The sequence below is a fragment of the Gekko japonicus genome, unplaced genomic scaffold, assembly GCF_001447785.1.
Source record: "Gekko japonicus isolate JY-2015 unplaced genomic scaffold, Gekko_japonicus_V1.1 scaffold1267, whole genome shotgun sequence".
Classification (NCBI taxonomy): Eukaryota; Metazoa; Chordata; class Lepidosauria; order Squamata; family Gekkonidae; genus Gekko; species Gekko japonicus.
Window position 1 is genome coordinate 9280 of NW_015165275.1, and position 16735 is coordinate 26014.

Sequence of the window (16735 nt, forward strand, 5' to 3'; positions counted from 1 at the left end):
GTCCAGCGTGGTGGTTGTCAGTTATGCCTGCTGTTGAACGGGTTCTTCAGTGCTGGCCTGCGCTGAGGGCATACTTCCTGTCATGTGGGGCAGAAGAATGTGAAAAAATTGTGTGGGAAGGACTCCGTCCAGAAGAGGACCCATCTCTTCCACTGTGTTAGATGTACTTCTTACACAATTTGACGGCATTGTTCAATCCCATTGCGAAAAACTTGAAAGTGTTAATGTTAGTTGCACAGAACTCCACAAAATCCTGGATGACTTCTGTGAAAAACCTAAGGAGAGGCAACAGAAACAGTTCCGTGGAAGACCTGCTACGGCCATTTTAGTCAACATCTCTGCATCTCAAAGGGCAAAATTCCAAACAGAAGCAGACCAGACACTCTCAAGGTGCCCTGACTACCTTGAGAAATGGAATAATTTTGACAAGACGTGGCACTGCTCTCGCTTGACAGTCCTGTGATGTGGGATCCATTAGAGAGTCCTGTCAAAGCCCTCAATTTTGGTCCTGATGTAATAGACATTGACAAGCTGTTCGACGATTTCTGCATTGTGTCAGAATGCCAAAGAGAGATCTTCTCATACGAAGAGAAGATAGACCAGAGTTGGTTAAAGATGTTCAGGCGCATTCCATACACTGGGGACAGCCATCTGTTGAAGTTGGTCTCTTTTGCACTGTCTACCCCTGTCTCCAGTGCCTACTGTGATAGGGTCTTCAACTTAATGATGCAGCTCTGGAGCAAGGAAAGAAACCGGCTGAGTGATAGCCTTGTCAAAGCAGAACTCCAAGTGAAACTGAATTTCAGGATGCCCTGTGAAGAATTCTGTGAGTTTATAAAGTCAAGACCAGAAATGCTGAAATCAGCAAGAAGCCCAAGATAAATATCACTTTCTTTCCCCAAAGCAGAAAGCAGTATAACCATGAGAGTTTGCTAACTACAAGTCCTTCAGCTGTCCCCCTGAAGGATGATCTTCAGGCTGCACTATAGACCTTGCGTATTCCAACAACCCAAACTCCACGCCCCCCAGGCTCCACCCCTAAATCTTCAGGAATTCCCTAAACCTGTGTTTATACATTTTTAGCCCACCTTCCTTCCCAGTGGAGGGAAGCTTACATCATTCTTTTCTGTCCCATTTTATCGGCACAGCAAGGATGTGAAGTTGGTTCGGCTGAGAGTGTGTGACTGGCCTGAGGTCTCCCAGTGAGCTTCCATGGCAGAGTGGGGGATTCGAACCTGGGTCTCCCAGATCCTAATCCGACACCCTAAACACTGCACTGTGTCAGGTCTAAGTGTACTTCCAGTGGGAAGTTTTTCCTAGGGAAAAGGATGGATTGACGGAGAGAGGGCTTTTTACCCTGCTTGCTTGTTTGTGTGAATGTTTGTATGCAGATTTGATGCCTGCCTTAAGTTCATGGGACGGTCATTGCGTACGTGGTGCACAGCTTCCACAGCAGAGTGGGGATTCAGTCCTGAGTCTCTCACATCCTAGTCTGACACCACACTGGCTGTCAGGAAGCTTACTGGTTGAGAGCCAGCATCGGGTAGTTGTTAAGAGCAATGGACTCTAGAACCAGGCCCTCCTCCACAGGAAGCCTGCTGGGCCAGTAGGGATGCCAACCTCCGGGAGGGACCTTGAGATCCCTCAGAATTCAGCTCATCTCCACACTACAGAGATCAGTTCCCCTGGAGAAAATCACAGAATCACAGTGTTGGAAGGGGCCATACAGCCAGTTTGGTGTAGTGGTTAAGTGCGCGGACTCTAATCTGGGAGAACCGGGTTTGATTCCCCACTCCTCCACTTGCACCTGCTGATGTGACCTTGGGTCAGTCACAAGCTCTGGCACAGCTGTCCTGGAAAAAGAGCAGTTTGTGTCAGAGTTCTCTCAGCCCCCACCCACCTCACAGGGTGTCTGTTGTGGGGAGGGGAAGGGAAAGCAGTTTGTAAGCCGCTCTGAGACTCCGAGTGAAGGGTGGGGTATAAATCCAATCTCTTCTTCTTCTCTCTTCTTCTTCATCTAGTCCAGCCCCCTGCCCAATGCAGGATCAGCCTAGAGCATTCCTGACAAGTCTTTGTCCAGCCTCTGCTTAAAGACTGCCAGTGAGGGGGAGCTCACCACCTCCCTAGGCAGCTGATCCCACTGTTGCACAACTCTTACTGTCAAAAGGTTTTTCCTAAGATCCAGCCGATACCTTCCCGCCCCTTGCGAGACCTATCCTCTGCTCCCAACAGGAACAGCTCCCTGCCCTCCTGCCCTAGTCCAGCCCTTCAGATACTTCAAGAGAGCAATCATTGCCCCTCTCAGCCTCCTCTTCTCCAGACTGAACACTCCCAAGTCCCTCAGTCTTCCTCAGAGGGCTTGGTCTCCAGGCCCCTGATCATCCTCGTTGCTCTCCTCTGCACCCACTCCATTATGTCCACATCCTTTTTGAAGTGAGGTCTCCAGAACTGCACACGATGGATCCTTTGGAGGGTGGACTCTATGGCACTGTACCCCAGGTCCCTGACTTCCCCAGGCTACATTTCCAAATATCCAGGAGTTCCCCTATCTGGATCTGGCCACCCTCCCCCTCCATCCCCCACCGGTGGCCATGGAGGACCTGTGGAAACCCTAGCTGGGTGACCTTGGGCCAGTCAGAACTCTCTCTGCCCCACATACCTCACAAGATTGTAAACTGCTTCGAGACTCCTTAATTTAGAGAAAAGCGGGACATAAAACTCTGCTGCTTGATCTTGGGCTCGTCCTTTTCTCTCAGCCTAATCCGTTCCATTTTACAGGGCTCTCGTGAGGACAAAATAGAGGATGGGAGAGAGCCGTGTACAGCAACCTGACTTCGTTGGAGAAGCGGCGGGATGAGAATAAGAACAAAAGAACATAAGAGATGCCAATGTTGGATCAGGCCAAAGGCCCATCCAGTCCAACACTCTGTATCACACAGTGGCCAGAAATACCAGTGCCATCAGGAGGTCCACCAGTGGGGCCAGAATGCAAGAGGCAGATGCACTGAGGTGCTTTGTGAAAGAGGAGAGCCATTCGGAGCAAGGCCTCCATTCGGATCCCCCCACCCTCCTGCCATTGCAGCAGCTGAGGTTGCCAGATGAACAGGTGAAAAACATATGTCATGTCCCTTAATAGAGGTTTAATGAACGGCAATGGCTTTTCATGGCACAAAGTTAATTAACATCATCTGCTAATCGCTTGCTGCTCAGAATGATATTAAAAGGACAGCTAGAGGGACCTGTTTAAAAGCTGGCAACCCTAGCCAGCCCCAGAGATCCACCCCTCCTCCATTTTATCCTCACATCAACCCTGAGAGATATCCCAGCATCCTTTCCAAGAATCTCAGCCACCATGAGCCTCTAGGTGGGCCACCGGAAACTGGCCCACTTGGGCTGCAGTTTACCATTTACTCTATGGTGCCTGCTCATCTTCTTAACATACTAAGTTAAAAGCTGGCTAGCCGTGCACCAGCAGCCAGCGTGGTCTCAGTGTTGCCAATCTCCAGGTGGTGGCTGGAGATCTCATGGAATTCTGACTGGTCTCCAAGCTATGGAGATTCATTCCTCTGTGTCAGGACCCACAGCAAAACAACGAAGTACACGCTTCCAGGAAGGTTTTACTTTTATTGAAAAGCCATAGATGCAATAACATGAACGCTGTTAGGAATGGCGGGCTACCTGTGCGCATAATAGGATATAGGGCATTCGTATGCGCCCCCCCCCAGCAATACCCAATTAGGTGGACTCCCGCGCGCGGGAGATGGCAAGACTCTCTAACGGTTGCGAAGCTGGGAACGAAGAAGCTCCCACGGAAGGTAGACACCACAATCTCCTCCAGTAACACTTTACAGATAAGCGTTGCAGCTGTGAAGCAATTAAGCGCATGGGAAGGAATGCAAAGCAATTAGAAAACATCTCCACACCCATGGCAGCTTAGCTGACACGCTGGAGAAAATGGCTGTTTTAGAAGGTGGCCTCTATGGCATTAAACTCGGCTGAGGCCCCTCCCCTCCCCAAACTCCACCCTTCCTAGCTCTACCCCCCAAATCTCCAGGAATTTCCCAACCTGGAGCCTGCAACACTATGTGCTGTGTAGGGTCGCCAGCTCTGGGTTGGGAAATTCCTGGAGATTTGGAGGGTGGAGTTTGAGGGGTGGTGGGGCTTAGGGAGGAGAGGGATCTCAGCAGTTTATCACACCAAAGATCCCTCCGTCTAAAGCAGCTGTTTCCTCCAGGGGAACTGCTCTCTGAAGTCTGGAGATCAGATGTAATTCCAGAAGATCTCCAGGCCCCACCTGGAAGCTGGCAACTCTAGCTGTATGTGAGGAGGGCTGGGGAGGTGGCGTCAGACCACTTAATCCCCCTATCCGTACATGGTTTCAGTCAACAGTGCATCAAGGAACCATGACTAATAGGATCCTTTCCCATCCCACCCCATGTGAAACAAGGACACAAATATTGACACGAGAGCTCAGCAAACTCTTGGGCCCGGTTCTGACAAATGTTAGACCAAGAGGTGTGGTATTGTTGGGTGGCAGGGGAAGGACAGGGAGGCTGGAGGAAGGGGGAAAGGGAGGTGGACAGAGGAAATGAAGCAGGCTTCGGAAGAGGCTTATCTCTCCCTCGGGTTGCAGGTCTCCCCCGGCCACCGGCAGGTGGTGGCTGGGTTAGGGTTGCCAGCCTCCAGGTGGGGCCTGGGGATCTCCCGCTTTTACAGCTGATCTCCAGCTGACAGAGATCAGCTCCCCTGGAGAAAATGGCTGCATTGAAGGGTGGACTCTATGGCATTGTACCACGCTGAGGCTCCACCCCTCCCCTCCCCAAACGCCGCCCTCTCCCAGATCCACCCCCAAAAGTCTCCAGGTATTTTCCAACCTTGACCTGGCAACCCTAGGCTGGGTAGGGTTGCCAGATCCAGGTGGACAAATTCTTGGAGCATCAGGGCTGAAGCCTGGGGGAGTCAGGGACCTGAGTGTGCTACAATCCCACAGAGTCCCCTCTCCAAAGCATCCATTTTCTCCAGGAGAAGAACAGATCTCTGTAGTCTGCAGATAAGGTGTGATTCTGGAGGGAATCCCCAGGTCCAATGCTCCCTCTAGGTCATGGAGTCTTGTGAGCAAAAACTCTACTTTGTGAGCCACTGGCATTCAAGTTGTGAGCGAGCAATTGGGCTACTGCATCAATTAGTGAGCTCTGGAGCCATCCTTCCTGAGCTAAGACAAAGAAGTGAGAGCCGGAGGCTAAAAAAACTGTGAGCGAGCTCACACTAACACACCTTAGAGGGAACACTGCGGGTCCCACCTGGAGGCTGGCATCCCTAGCTGGAGATTTGGTGGGTGGAGCCTGGGGAGGGCAGGGACCTCAGTGGGGTACAATGCCATAGAGCCCACCCTCCAAAGCATCCATTTTCTCCAGGGGAACTGTTTTCTGTAGCCTGGAGATGAACTGTAATTCCAGGGGGGATCGCCAGGTTCTCCTTGGAGGCTGGCATACCCTCCAGCTGCATACAATGACCAAAACATGGCCTGGCTTGGGGGTTGCTACTAGAGTTGCCAACTCTGGACTGGAAAATTCCAAGTGATTTGCAGATGGAACCTAGGGAGGTCAGGGTTGAGGGAGAGGAGAGACCTCAGCAGGGTATAATGCCATGGAGTCTGCCTTCCAAAGCAGCCATTTCTCCAGGGCGACTGGACTCTGTCATCTGGAGACGGTCCCCCCCCCAGTTGCTGGGGGGGGGGAACACACCTGACAACCCTAAGATCAGTTGTAATTCCAGGAGATCTGCAGGCCTCACCTGGAGGCTGGCAAAACCTAGAGGCTTGCACAATGCAAGCACTGGCAGTCTTGTTCTGTACACAGGAATGTGTCTATCAGTGGAACATCCTCTGCTCTGCATGCAGAAGATCCCAGCTTCAGTCCCCAGTATTTCCTGGTGAAAGGATCAGGTTGTCTGCGATGTGAAGCCCCTTCACATGAGACCCTGGAAAGCTGCTGCCAGTCAGAGTAGACAACAGGGACCTTGACAGACAAAGAGTCCAACTCAGGTTGATTCTAGAGGGTCTGCAGGTTGATTCTAGAGGGTCTGCATGTAGAACAGGTAGATTTGATCCCAGTGGCACCTGAGGAACCAACAAGATTTTCGGGGTATGAGCTTTCAGAAGTCAAAGGCCCTTTCTGCATTAGGCCTTTCATCCTGGTTCAGTGTTTTCTCCTACTAGCTATTCTGCACTACACTTGAGTTTACCCTTCTTTTTATCCCCCCTTTTTGGGTCAATTCTGCATTACACTGTGGTCACCCCAGGTTCAGAACACCATTGCCCCGGGGTATATGGATCCTGTTTTGCTGCGGGCTTTCCCTCAATCCGGAGTGGCCCTGGTTGTTGTGTCCGCTGACCGCCACCAGGGCCCAGCGAACACTCCAGAGCTTGACTCTGGAGTAACAATGGGGACTAGGCTCCTGGTCTCTCCACTGGGGGACCAATGGGACCGTGGCGGGAGATTTAAACCCACCATGGGACCTATGGGTGTGTCCCTAGGTATGTATATAGTTGGCCAGCCGGTCATTTGTCTTTTGTCTTTGTGTGTACCAGTAAACCATGCTGATTGCAACATCAGTCTCTGTGGTTCTTTCATGTGTTTAACCCACTACACTTCACTGGTGCAGATTTAAATGTAGAATTTTTAACTCGGTTCCAATCCTCCCTGCCCCTTTCCTGCCATTCCTAGGACAAATGCCCTGTTCGCAATGCAGAATTTATAACCTAGGGCAGGCAAGACGAAATGAGCGCAGAAAGCAACAGATTAAACAGAGATAACTGCAAGGTAAAGACTGCGAGACACAGAAAAAACTCGGGGGTGAGGTCCAAGTGCGGAAAGGGCCAAAGCTCCCTCCATCAGATAATCAGGATTAAGGCAGCTTCATGTGTCTATGGCAACCCTGATGACCTCTCTCTCACCCAACCCCACAGATATCCTTGTGGTGACCTCATCACTAGAGCTGAGTCTGCTGCGAAGAGAGAAGCAGCACTGGCGATGAAGAAGAGCGATCTGACTCTTACAGCAGAATGGAGGAAGCCTCTTATCGGCTTCTCATGCTGCAGGGCATGTGCTCACACAGAGAGCATCCAGTTTTCAGAACTGTATTTGTCTTGAGCTAGGAGGACACATTATCCTTGGCATGAATAGCCGGGGCTAGCCTGATCTTGCCAGCTCTCGTAAGCTAAGCAGAGTTGGCCCTGGTAGTTGGATGGGAGGCTATCAAGGAAGTCGAGGGTTGCTATGCAGAGGCAGGCAATGGCAAACCTCCTCTGTTCCTTTCTTGCCTTGAAAACCCTACAGGGTTGCCATAAGTCAGCTGTGACTTGACAACAACAACAACAATAAATGGAGGCATGTATGATGGAGAACTGGTGAGTGGTTAAACCTCCCCACCAGTGTTCCCTCTAAGCTGAGTTAGTGTGAGCTAGCTCACAGTTTTCTAGCCTCCAGCTCACAGATTTTTGTCTTAGCTCAGGAAGGATGGCTCCAGAGCAAACTGATTTATGCAGTAGCCAAATCGCTCGCTCATAAAGTTAATGCCAGTAGCGCACAAAGTGGAATTTTTACTCACAAGACTCCACAGCTTAGAGGGAGCATTGCTCCCCACACCTCTCAGTCCCCCCCCCCCACTGGATTTAGTTCCATTCTTGGAGCTTAGTCTGGGGGGAAGTGGCTAAAAGAGACAGCTAGGGGGATATTGGAAGCTGGGGGATATATATTAAGTTCCTCCTACCACTGATTTTCTCCTAATATACCATACAAGATTATGATTCTGAGACAAACAAAAGGCTGGGCATCTCATATTTGCCTTGAACAGTTCTAAGAATACAGGATATCCAGTTCATTTCTGGAACAGTTTCCCTGCAAAGGGACTGTTCTCCACAGCTCAGTTTCCCCAATTCACCTTCCTTATCCACCCCCACCTCCCAGTCTCTATTACCAACATTTGTTTGCTCTCAGTGCTTTCGTGGAGTTACTTCTGGGGACATTTTGCAATGACGACCGCCTTGGTCACAGACGTGCCTGCCTTGGAGTAAGCCCCATGGAACATGGCGGGATTTACTTCTACACAGAAGAAGGCCTCAAGAGAAGAACTAGAATCCTATTGGGGAGGAAAATTCCAAATTCACTGGGGGGGGAAATCTTTCTCCATCTGCCTGTGCTGGAACCTGGTGTGTAAACTGATGTGTTATTTGCTGACCCATTCTTGAGCAGTTCAAAACACTTTCCCGGAAAGGAGAGCTGAATTTGCATTGACCCAGCTCCACACTTGGGGGCCCTCCTTCAGGAAGCGATGACTCAGTCTTCCGATATACCTGTCTGAGCCACCTGAACAGGTTGGGGACTCCCTGCTATATAAACCCTGCCAGCTGGGTGTTGAGATAGGCAGGTGCTCCCAGCAGGTAAGTGTGATCTTTTTTGATTGCTGCCTCTGTCATTAGGGTGTGCCGGAGTGGAAGGCTCGAAGCCCTTGCTTGATCAGATTAAAGAATGATATTAAATAATGATAGATTATTTGAGTTTTAATGGATGGCATCTACATCAATATGGCAGATGGGTAAAAACGGGGTTGGAGCTGGACTAGATTCTCAGTTTCCACCAATTCCTCCTTCCTGCTGTAGGCTTCCTCATGTCGTTCTTTAGGGGCCCCCCCATTGTATTTAATTAATCTGTACCCCACCTTTCTCCCCAATGGGGATTCAAAACAGCTTACATCGTTCTCCTCTCCTCCATTTTATCCTCACAACAACCCTGTGGGGTAGGTTAGGCTGAGAGAGTGTGTGACTGGCCCGAGGTCAACCAGAAAGCTTTCATCGCACAAGTGGGGATTTGAACCTGGGTCTTCCAGATACTAGTTCAGCACTCTTAACCTGTAGACCACACCGGCTCTGTCCCCCAGAAGCAGCATTTTGTGGAGATCGTTGGGCTGCAGTGGGAAAAGAGAGGCAGGAAAGGTGTTGTTATGTAAAATATTCATTAGCCACTTCCATATGGAGTTCAAGTCAGTTTAAAGGTAAAGGTAAAGGTTCCCTTGCTCGAATCCGACTCTAGGGTTGCGGTGCTCATCTCCGTTTCAAAGCCGAAGAGCCAGCGCTGTCCGAAGACATTTCCGTGGTCATGTGGCCGGCATGACTAAACACCAAGGTGCACGGAACGCTGTTACCTTCCCACCGAAGTGGTCCCTATTTATCTACTTGCAATTTCTTGCTTTCGAACTGCTAGGTTCAAGTCAGTGTACAATACAGATAAAATACATAAAATAAAATGTATACAAGCCAAAATTTAAAATCACAGTTTAGGACTGCTAGTAAATTAATCGAATAAATAAAACCATCTTCTACTGCCTCCTAAGGACTGAAAAGGGAGGGGGCCAGGCGCTCCTCCCTGGGGAGTTTGTTCCATAATTGTGGGGCTGCCACTGAAAAGGCCCTCTCTTGTGTACCCTCCAAAGGAGCTACTTTGATTGACAGAACAGTCAGGAAGGTGTCTCCCTGTGTTCTTAATTCCCAGGCAGGAACATAAGGGAGAAGATAGTCCTTCTGATACCCCTTTCCCAAGTCATGGAGAGGACCAACACCTCGAATTGGTCAATACCAACACCTTGAATTGGGTTCAGGAGTGGATTGGTGGACAGTGTAATTGCTGTAGTATTGGGGTCACAAGCTACCAATAACTGGCCCTGGCACACAGTCTAGCTGCAGCATTCTGCACTAGCTGCAACTCCCAAACACTCTTCAAGGGTAGCCCCAAGTAGAGTGCATTGCAGTAGTCTAGTCTATATGTAACTAAGGCATGGATCACTGTGGCTAGATCTGATTGAACCAGGAACGGATGCATTTGATGAACTAGCCAAAGCTGTACAAATGCACACTGGCCCAGACATTCCATTCTGCCATTTAAAAAAATTGCTCTGGACACAGCCCAATCATTCAGAAGAAGAAAAATTACATTATTTTCCTGATGATGCATACGTGGGACACAGCAAACGCCCTCTTGGATAAAGCCATTTCATACTAAAAGATACATAAGCCGCGGGTCTTTTTTCATTTTGTGGGACACCTGCACACGAAGATGATGGGTTTGCCACTGGCCAACATGACTGTCTTGCATACACTAGTGGGACACTGGAATGGAACATCAGAAATAAATTGTAGGAGCAATTCAACAATCTGGAAAAATGAAAAACTCACCAACATTTAGATATCGTCCTTTTCTTCCTGCCTTCCAAAAGATGGAATTATGACCCAGTCCGTGATGCACATTTGTGAAGGGGGTCAGATTTGTTTGTTGATCAGATTATTGTTCTATCAAGTTCAGATAGATATTTGAAAACAGGTTAACTGAATATCTGAGAGTTCAAAAATATTTTTTTGTTTGCATAGAATGTGCTTGAATATGGACTTGGGGATGGGATTCATGAACGATAACTGTGCTAAACTGCTATAGACTGTCCCTGAGGGTCACTTCATATGCTACGTTTTGTAATGCAGAGCTTTATCTCAGATTCAAAAAAGGGGGTCTCTTTTATCGGGGTAGTGGTGGTCAATGTTCCCTCTAAGCTGTGGAGTCTTGTGAGCAAAAATTCTACTTTGTGAGCTACTGGCATTAAAGTTGTGAGTGAGCGATTTGGTGTCCCTGAGGGTCACTACATGTACTACTTGTTCTAATGCAGAGTTTTATCTCAGAGTAAAAAAAGGGGGTCTCTCTTATCGGGGTGGTGGTGGTGGTGGAAAGTGCCATCAAGTTGCACCTGGCTTATGGCGACCCCTCATGGGGCTTTCAAGACAAGAGATGTTTAGAGGCAGTTTGCCCATTGCCTGCCTCTGTGTAGCAACCCTGGACTCCCCTGCTGGTAGGGTTGCCCATTTCCAGGTGGTGGCTGGAGAGCTCCTGTATGACAACTGATCTCCAGGCGACAGAGATCAGTTCACCTGGAGAAAATGGCTGCTTTGGAAGGTGGACTCTGTGGCATTATACCCCACTGAAGTCCCTCCCCTCCCCAAACAGGCCCGTAGTGCCCACGGGGCCCATGGGCCCCGCCCTCCACGGTTTTTATGGGCCCCTCTCCAATCCTCGGCTCCCCCTCCCCCCGTCGCTGCCCTCAGCCCAACAGCTGGTGACTCCACGCTGCCTACTGCTGCTCCTAGGTGCCTGCCTCCCTAAAAAAATAAATAAAAATCAAGTGCAACCAAGCAAACGACCCGTCGTGCAATGAAAAGCAGACGGAAGAAACTCCTCCATTTACTCTGGGCCAGACCTGCCCTCCCACCCCTGCCACCCCATATGCACCGACCCTCAAAGAAGAAGGAAAAAAGAACAACCCCTCAGCGACCCGGGAGCGTCACGCAAAGTGGGAGGCACCAGCGGCTGCCCAATGGAGTCAGCAGCTGGAGTCCCCTGGTGGGGGCGAGGCGTCCCAGGCGAGGCAGCTGTCTGGGGAGCTGCCTCCTTGTCTGTCCATGTCCACCCGGAGAGGGAGGGAGGCGGAGAAGCTCGGCAGGGCACTCACTGATGGCCAGTCACCAAGAGACGTGGAGAGAGAGCACCCCGGCGCGCCCGCAAGACCCGAGGGCTCGTTCGCGGTGCCAGGGCTGTCCCTGCTGTTGGTGGCGGCGCTCTCCTCCCCCCTCGGTTACAGCCAGGGCTGCCTTAGGAGTCCCAGCAACTAAATCAAAGTTAATTTAATTAACTTTGATTGGCTGGTGCCCCCCCGGCTCCTCCACCCAAACTCCTTAGCTACGGGGCTGTCCCCAAACCCTGCTGTCCTCAGGCACCCATCCCCCAAATGTCCAGGTACTTCCCGTCCCGGAGCTGGCAACTCTACCTGGTGGACTCCCATCCAAATACTAGCCAGGGCTGACCTTGCTTAAATTCCAAGACCTGACAAGATCAGGCTAGTCTGGGCCATCCAGGTAAATGCCTCATTGGGGTATGCATGCCTAGTTTCTGATGCGTACATCTAAGACCAAACACTAAGTTTAAACGTTTACTCAGAAATGAATACTCTGCAGGGGCCACCCACAGTGCTAGGCAAATTTCAGCCATGCCGTGCCACTTTGCACATGCCCAGAGTGAATTGCCAAAACCAGGGCTATTTTTGGGCAGGAACGCATAGGAACAGAGTTCCGGCTGGCTCCCAAGTTGGCCACACCCAGCAGGAACTCATTAGCATAATAGCCACACCCAACAGCAGAAACTCATTAGAATTGGCTACATTAAGGGTGTGTGGCCTAATATGCAAAGGAATTCCTGCTACAAAAAAAAGCCCTGGGTTTTGACAACAAATAAGGTAAACAGAATAAGAAGCAAAAGGTGGGTGTGGCTGGATAACCACACTTCTGGTAACATGGGAATGCGGCTTAATATGCTAATGAGTGGTGCAGTCAGGGTGTGGCCTAATATGCTAATATGTTTCTGCTGCTGGGTGTGGCCTATTATGCTAATGAGTCCCTGCTGGACTTTTTCTATAAAAAAAGCCCTGGCCAAAACCATGCACAAAAGTAGAATCCGTAATCAGTCAGTTACTGGGGAGGGGCTGTGGCTTAATAAGAGCCTCTGCTTTGCATGCAGAAGGTCCCAAGTTCAATCCCCAGCATCTCCAGTTAAGGACCAGGTAGGAGATGTGAAAGACCTCTGCCTGAGACCCTGGAGAGCACCTACCAGTCTGAGTAGGCAATATTGATCATGATGGACCGAAGGTCTGATTCAGTATAAGTCTGTTTCATGTGTGTAATCACTCCTGTGCCATAACCAATGTTCTTGTCTTGTTCTGCAGCCATGGGGGCAAGGATGATGCTGCTGATAAGCATTGGGATGGCCCTTTTAGGTGGTGAGTATGAAACCGGATGTGGTCTATTGTCTACTAATGCAAAAGGTATGGGGGAATCTGATGGGCAAGCTGCAAGCAGATATATAGCCGGGCAATAATGGCAGCCGATTGCGATTTTGTCGATCGGGAGGTCCGTAAGAAAACGGTTTGCTGGTTGACCTTGGGCCAGTCACACCTCTCAGCGTAACTTAAAGGTAAAGGTTCCCTTGCTCGAAAGCCAGTCGAGTCCGACTCTAGGGTTGCGGTGCTCATCTCCGTTTCAAAGCCGAAGAGCCAGCGCTGTCCGAAGACGTTTCCGTGGTCATGTGGCCGGCATGACTAAACCCCGAGGCGCATGGAACGCTGTTACCTTCCCACTGAAGTGGTACCTATTTACCTACTTGCAATTTCTTGCTTTCGAACTGCTAGGTTGACAGGAGCTGGAACTAGAGACGGGAGCTCACTCCATCATGCGGCACCCGGGTCTTGAACTGCTGAACTACTGGCCTTCCACAGCCTGCAGTTCAGCGTCTTAACCACTTGAGCCACCGCAGCTTACCTCAAGTTAAAAGAATAAAGTGGAAGAGAGAATGGTGTGCTGAGCCACTTGTCATGATTTGGCAGAAAGTGGGGTACAAATGTGTTAAATAAAATATTAGAGGTCAGTGGGCTATATCCATTATGCCATCATTTCCTGCACCCTGCCTTTGGTCAGGACTCGCAGTGTTCCCTCTAAGCTGAGTTAGCGTGAGCCAGCTCACAGCTTTTTAGCCTCCGGCTCACACATTTTTGTCTTCGCTCAGGAAGGATGGCTCCAGAGCAAACTAACTGATGCAGCAGCCAAATCGCTCGCTCACGACTTTGATGCCGGTAGCTCACACAGTAGAATTTTCGCTCACAAGACTCCACAGCTGGTCAGGAGGGTGTTGTGTCAATAATGGGGCTAATTCTGGATTGGGAAATCTCTGGAGATTCAGGAGGGGAGCCTGTGGACAGAGGAGGTTGGGTATAATGCCACAGAGTCCACCCTCCAAAACAAGCACTTTCTCCAGGGAAACTGACGCCTGACACCCAGAGATCAGTCGCTTTCCCCAGAGATCTCTAGCGCCCACCTGGAGACTGCACCACACCGATGTCCACTGTGCAAGAATGAACATTGGTGGGGTGCAACCTTGGTTGAATCACTGTGGTCCGTTTGTGGCTGGAACTCACCTGGGGGTTGGCAACCCTGGCTGGGGCACGTACAGCACTTTTATGTTTCCCCAACAAGAGCAGCCGGAGCCAGTTCTGATTGGGAAAAGGGCACCATGTGATCCTGATAAGAGGTGGGTGCCCACCTTGTTCTGCAGCCATTACTGGATTTATCAAAACGCTAGGGCTTGAGACAGGGTTGCCAACCTCCAGGTTGCAGCCATGGGGACTTTGGAGGATGGTGTCAGAACCCACAGCTAACAACGAAGTACACGCATTCAGGAACAGTTATACTTTTATTGCAAAGCTATAGATGCAGTATCACAGGCACTGTTAAGAATGGCGGCAACCAATAGAGCCTAATATGATATAGGGTATTCGTATGCACCCCCCCCCATGGCATGGACCAATTAGATACCCTCCTGCGCGCGGGACAAGTTAGGAAACTGTTAAGTGGCTAAAGCTGGGAACCAGGAGTCTCTCACGGTACATAGGAGACTTCCAGACAATACAACCTCCTCCTGCACATCTGTAGAGATAAGCGTTTTAGCAAAGGCAGAACAGCAGGGATAGGAATGCAATAGCAATTAACAAGACACAGAATGAACTCCCCAACGCCTATGGCAGCATAGCTGACAGATGGATTCTATGGCATTATATCCTGCTGAGGTCCCTCCCCTCCTCAAACCCCGCCCTCCCCAGGCTCCACCCCCAAATCTCCAGGTATTTCCCAAACTGGAGCTGGCAGCCCTAGGTTGAGATCATATCCCGGTGTCTCAACGGAATTCTAGCATCACGGAGTGATCCTTTCTATAAAACAACATCCTGTACATAGAGAACTATGTATGTCCTATTGGGATATTTGGTTAGTATAGCAGAGTTTGCCCAGTCAGTGACACTGAGCGCAGTAAACAAATCTCCCAAGAAGTATATTGCAAAAAAGGTAAACTTCCATTTATTCAAGTAGATCCAGCTCACATTCTGGTGGCAGTTGAAAGAAGAGAAAGCCTAATCTAAAGAGTACTTTCCCTGTCACAAAGGGGCCAGCTTGTGCGGCATCATGTGTGTGGGAGTATGAGGGCACTGTGCCTCCATGGAAGGCCATGTGAGGAGAGGGAGATAGCGAGAGGGAGAGGACAAAGATAGCAAGAGGGAGAGGACAAAGATAGCGAGAGGGAGAGGAGGGGTCAGAGGGGAGCTGCCAGGTGAAGACAAGGAGAAAACTCCCATTCAAGGAAATAACAGCTTTAGAGACGTAGCACCCCCCAATGTCCAGGCATGCCGAGTCTCTCAGTCCAGGATGTGCAACATTACAACCCTTCAGAAACATTCCTCATCTGGTAGTTCCCATCCCAGGTAGATCGCCGTCCCTGTCTTTCCCTTTTGAGACTGCCTTATCATTTTTACTGGTGTGAGTTATTAGAATGTTTTTCCCCCAAAAAAACAATTTATTAGGACATAATAAAAAGTCAAACATATATCAAATTATTTAGTTATCCTACATCCTTTTCTACTATTCACCACTCTCTTCTGGCTTCCCACAGTGCTCCAACCTCCAGCCCATATCTTAGATTTTCTTTATATCTCCCTTTCTTGCTATTCACAACCTATAGGTAACTTATATGTCAACTAATATTCTTCTACATTTATCCTTATTCTATTATCATTCAGTTTTTAGTAACTATCAAAGCAAATCAAATTGTTCTTTACATCCCAGTATTTCTGAAGATACTCTTTAAAGTGTTTCCAGTCTTCAAGAAATTCTTCCACCTCCAAATTCTTAAGTTTCCTTGTCATTTTGTCCATTTCAACCATAAAGAGTAATTTCTTTATCCAATCCCCAACTTCAGGGTCTTTGTCCTGTTTCCACGATTGAGCATACGTCATTCTGGCAGTTGTGAGGAGTTATTAGAATGTCCAGTCTTTAAGGCTGAGCTCCCTCCCTGGGCTCTCTAGAAGATAGATCTCTTGAGTCTTGTCCCTAGCACGGATCCGTGCCCCAACCTGCACATGAGCACCAAGGCTGCAGTCCTAAACGCTCTTTCCTGGAAGTAAGCCCTATCGTATAAAATGGGACATCTCTCTGAGCAGGCCTGCTCAGGGTGCAGAAGCAATGTGATGGCTTTACACAAGGTTGCTTCCGAACACCCATTTTTGCTTCAGCTGGAGGGAAGAGCAGCGATAGGGCTCAGATCATGGGGGCAGGGCAGTGTCGGCTGTAGTAAGTAGGGTTGCCAGCCTACAGGTGGAGGCTGGAGCTCTCCTGAGATTACAGTGGCTCTCCAGGTGACGGGGATCAGTTCTCCTAGGAAAAAAATGGCCACTTTGGAAGGTGGACTCTGTGGCCTTATACCCCATTGAAGCCCCTCCCCTCCCCAAACCCCGCCCTCCTCAGGCTCCACCCCCCAAAATCCCCAGGTATTTCTCAACCCAGAGCTGGCAGCCCCAGCAAACTTGCAAGCCTGAAAACAAAAACATTCTAACCAGCCAATCATTGCCCGCAACCATAAAAGAAAGTTTAAAAACCTTTTAAAGCCACAGAAGCAAAACAAACACTTAGGAAACCACAGTGTGGTATGTTGGAGTCTGTTCGTAGGCATGAAGATTTTGCATATATTCAGAGGTCATTTCGGGGGGGGGGGGCGGGGGGGATCGCAGTTCCCCCGGATGAGGTACGGGGGGGGGGGCCCATGATGAA

At 49.6% G+C, this 16735-nt stretch overlaps 1 protein-coding gene across 1 annotated transcript in view; it reads left to right on the forward strand.

The window, feature by feature from the left end:
• The first annotated feature begins 462 nt into the window (after positions 1 to 462).
• The window catches only part of LOC107109581 (IgGFc-binding protein-like), a 65919-nt gene continuing 49646 nt past the window's right edge, over positions 463 to 16735 (forward strand). Inside the window, exons 1-2 of the mRNA XM_015410246.1 lie at positions 463 to 826; positions 12814 to 12867. Coding sequence (XP_015265732.1) covers positions 463 to 826; positions 12814 to 12867 — 418 coding nt within the window. The remainder of the gene's footprint in view (positions 827 to 12813; positions 12868 to 16735) is intronic.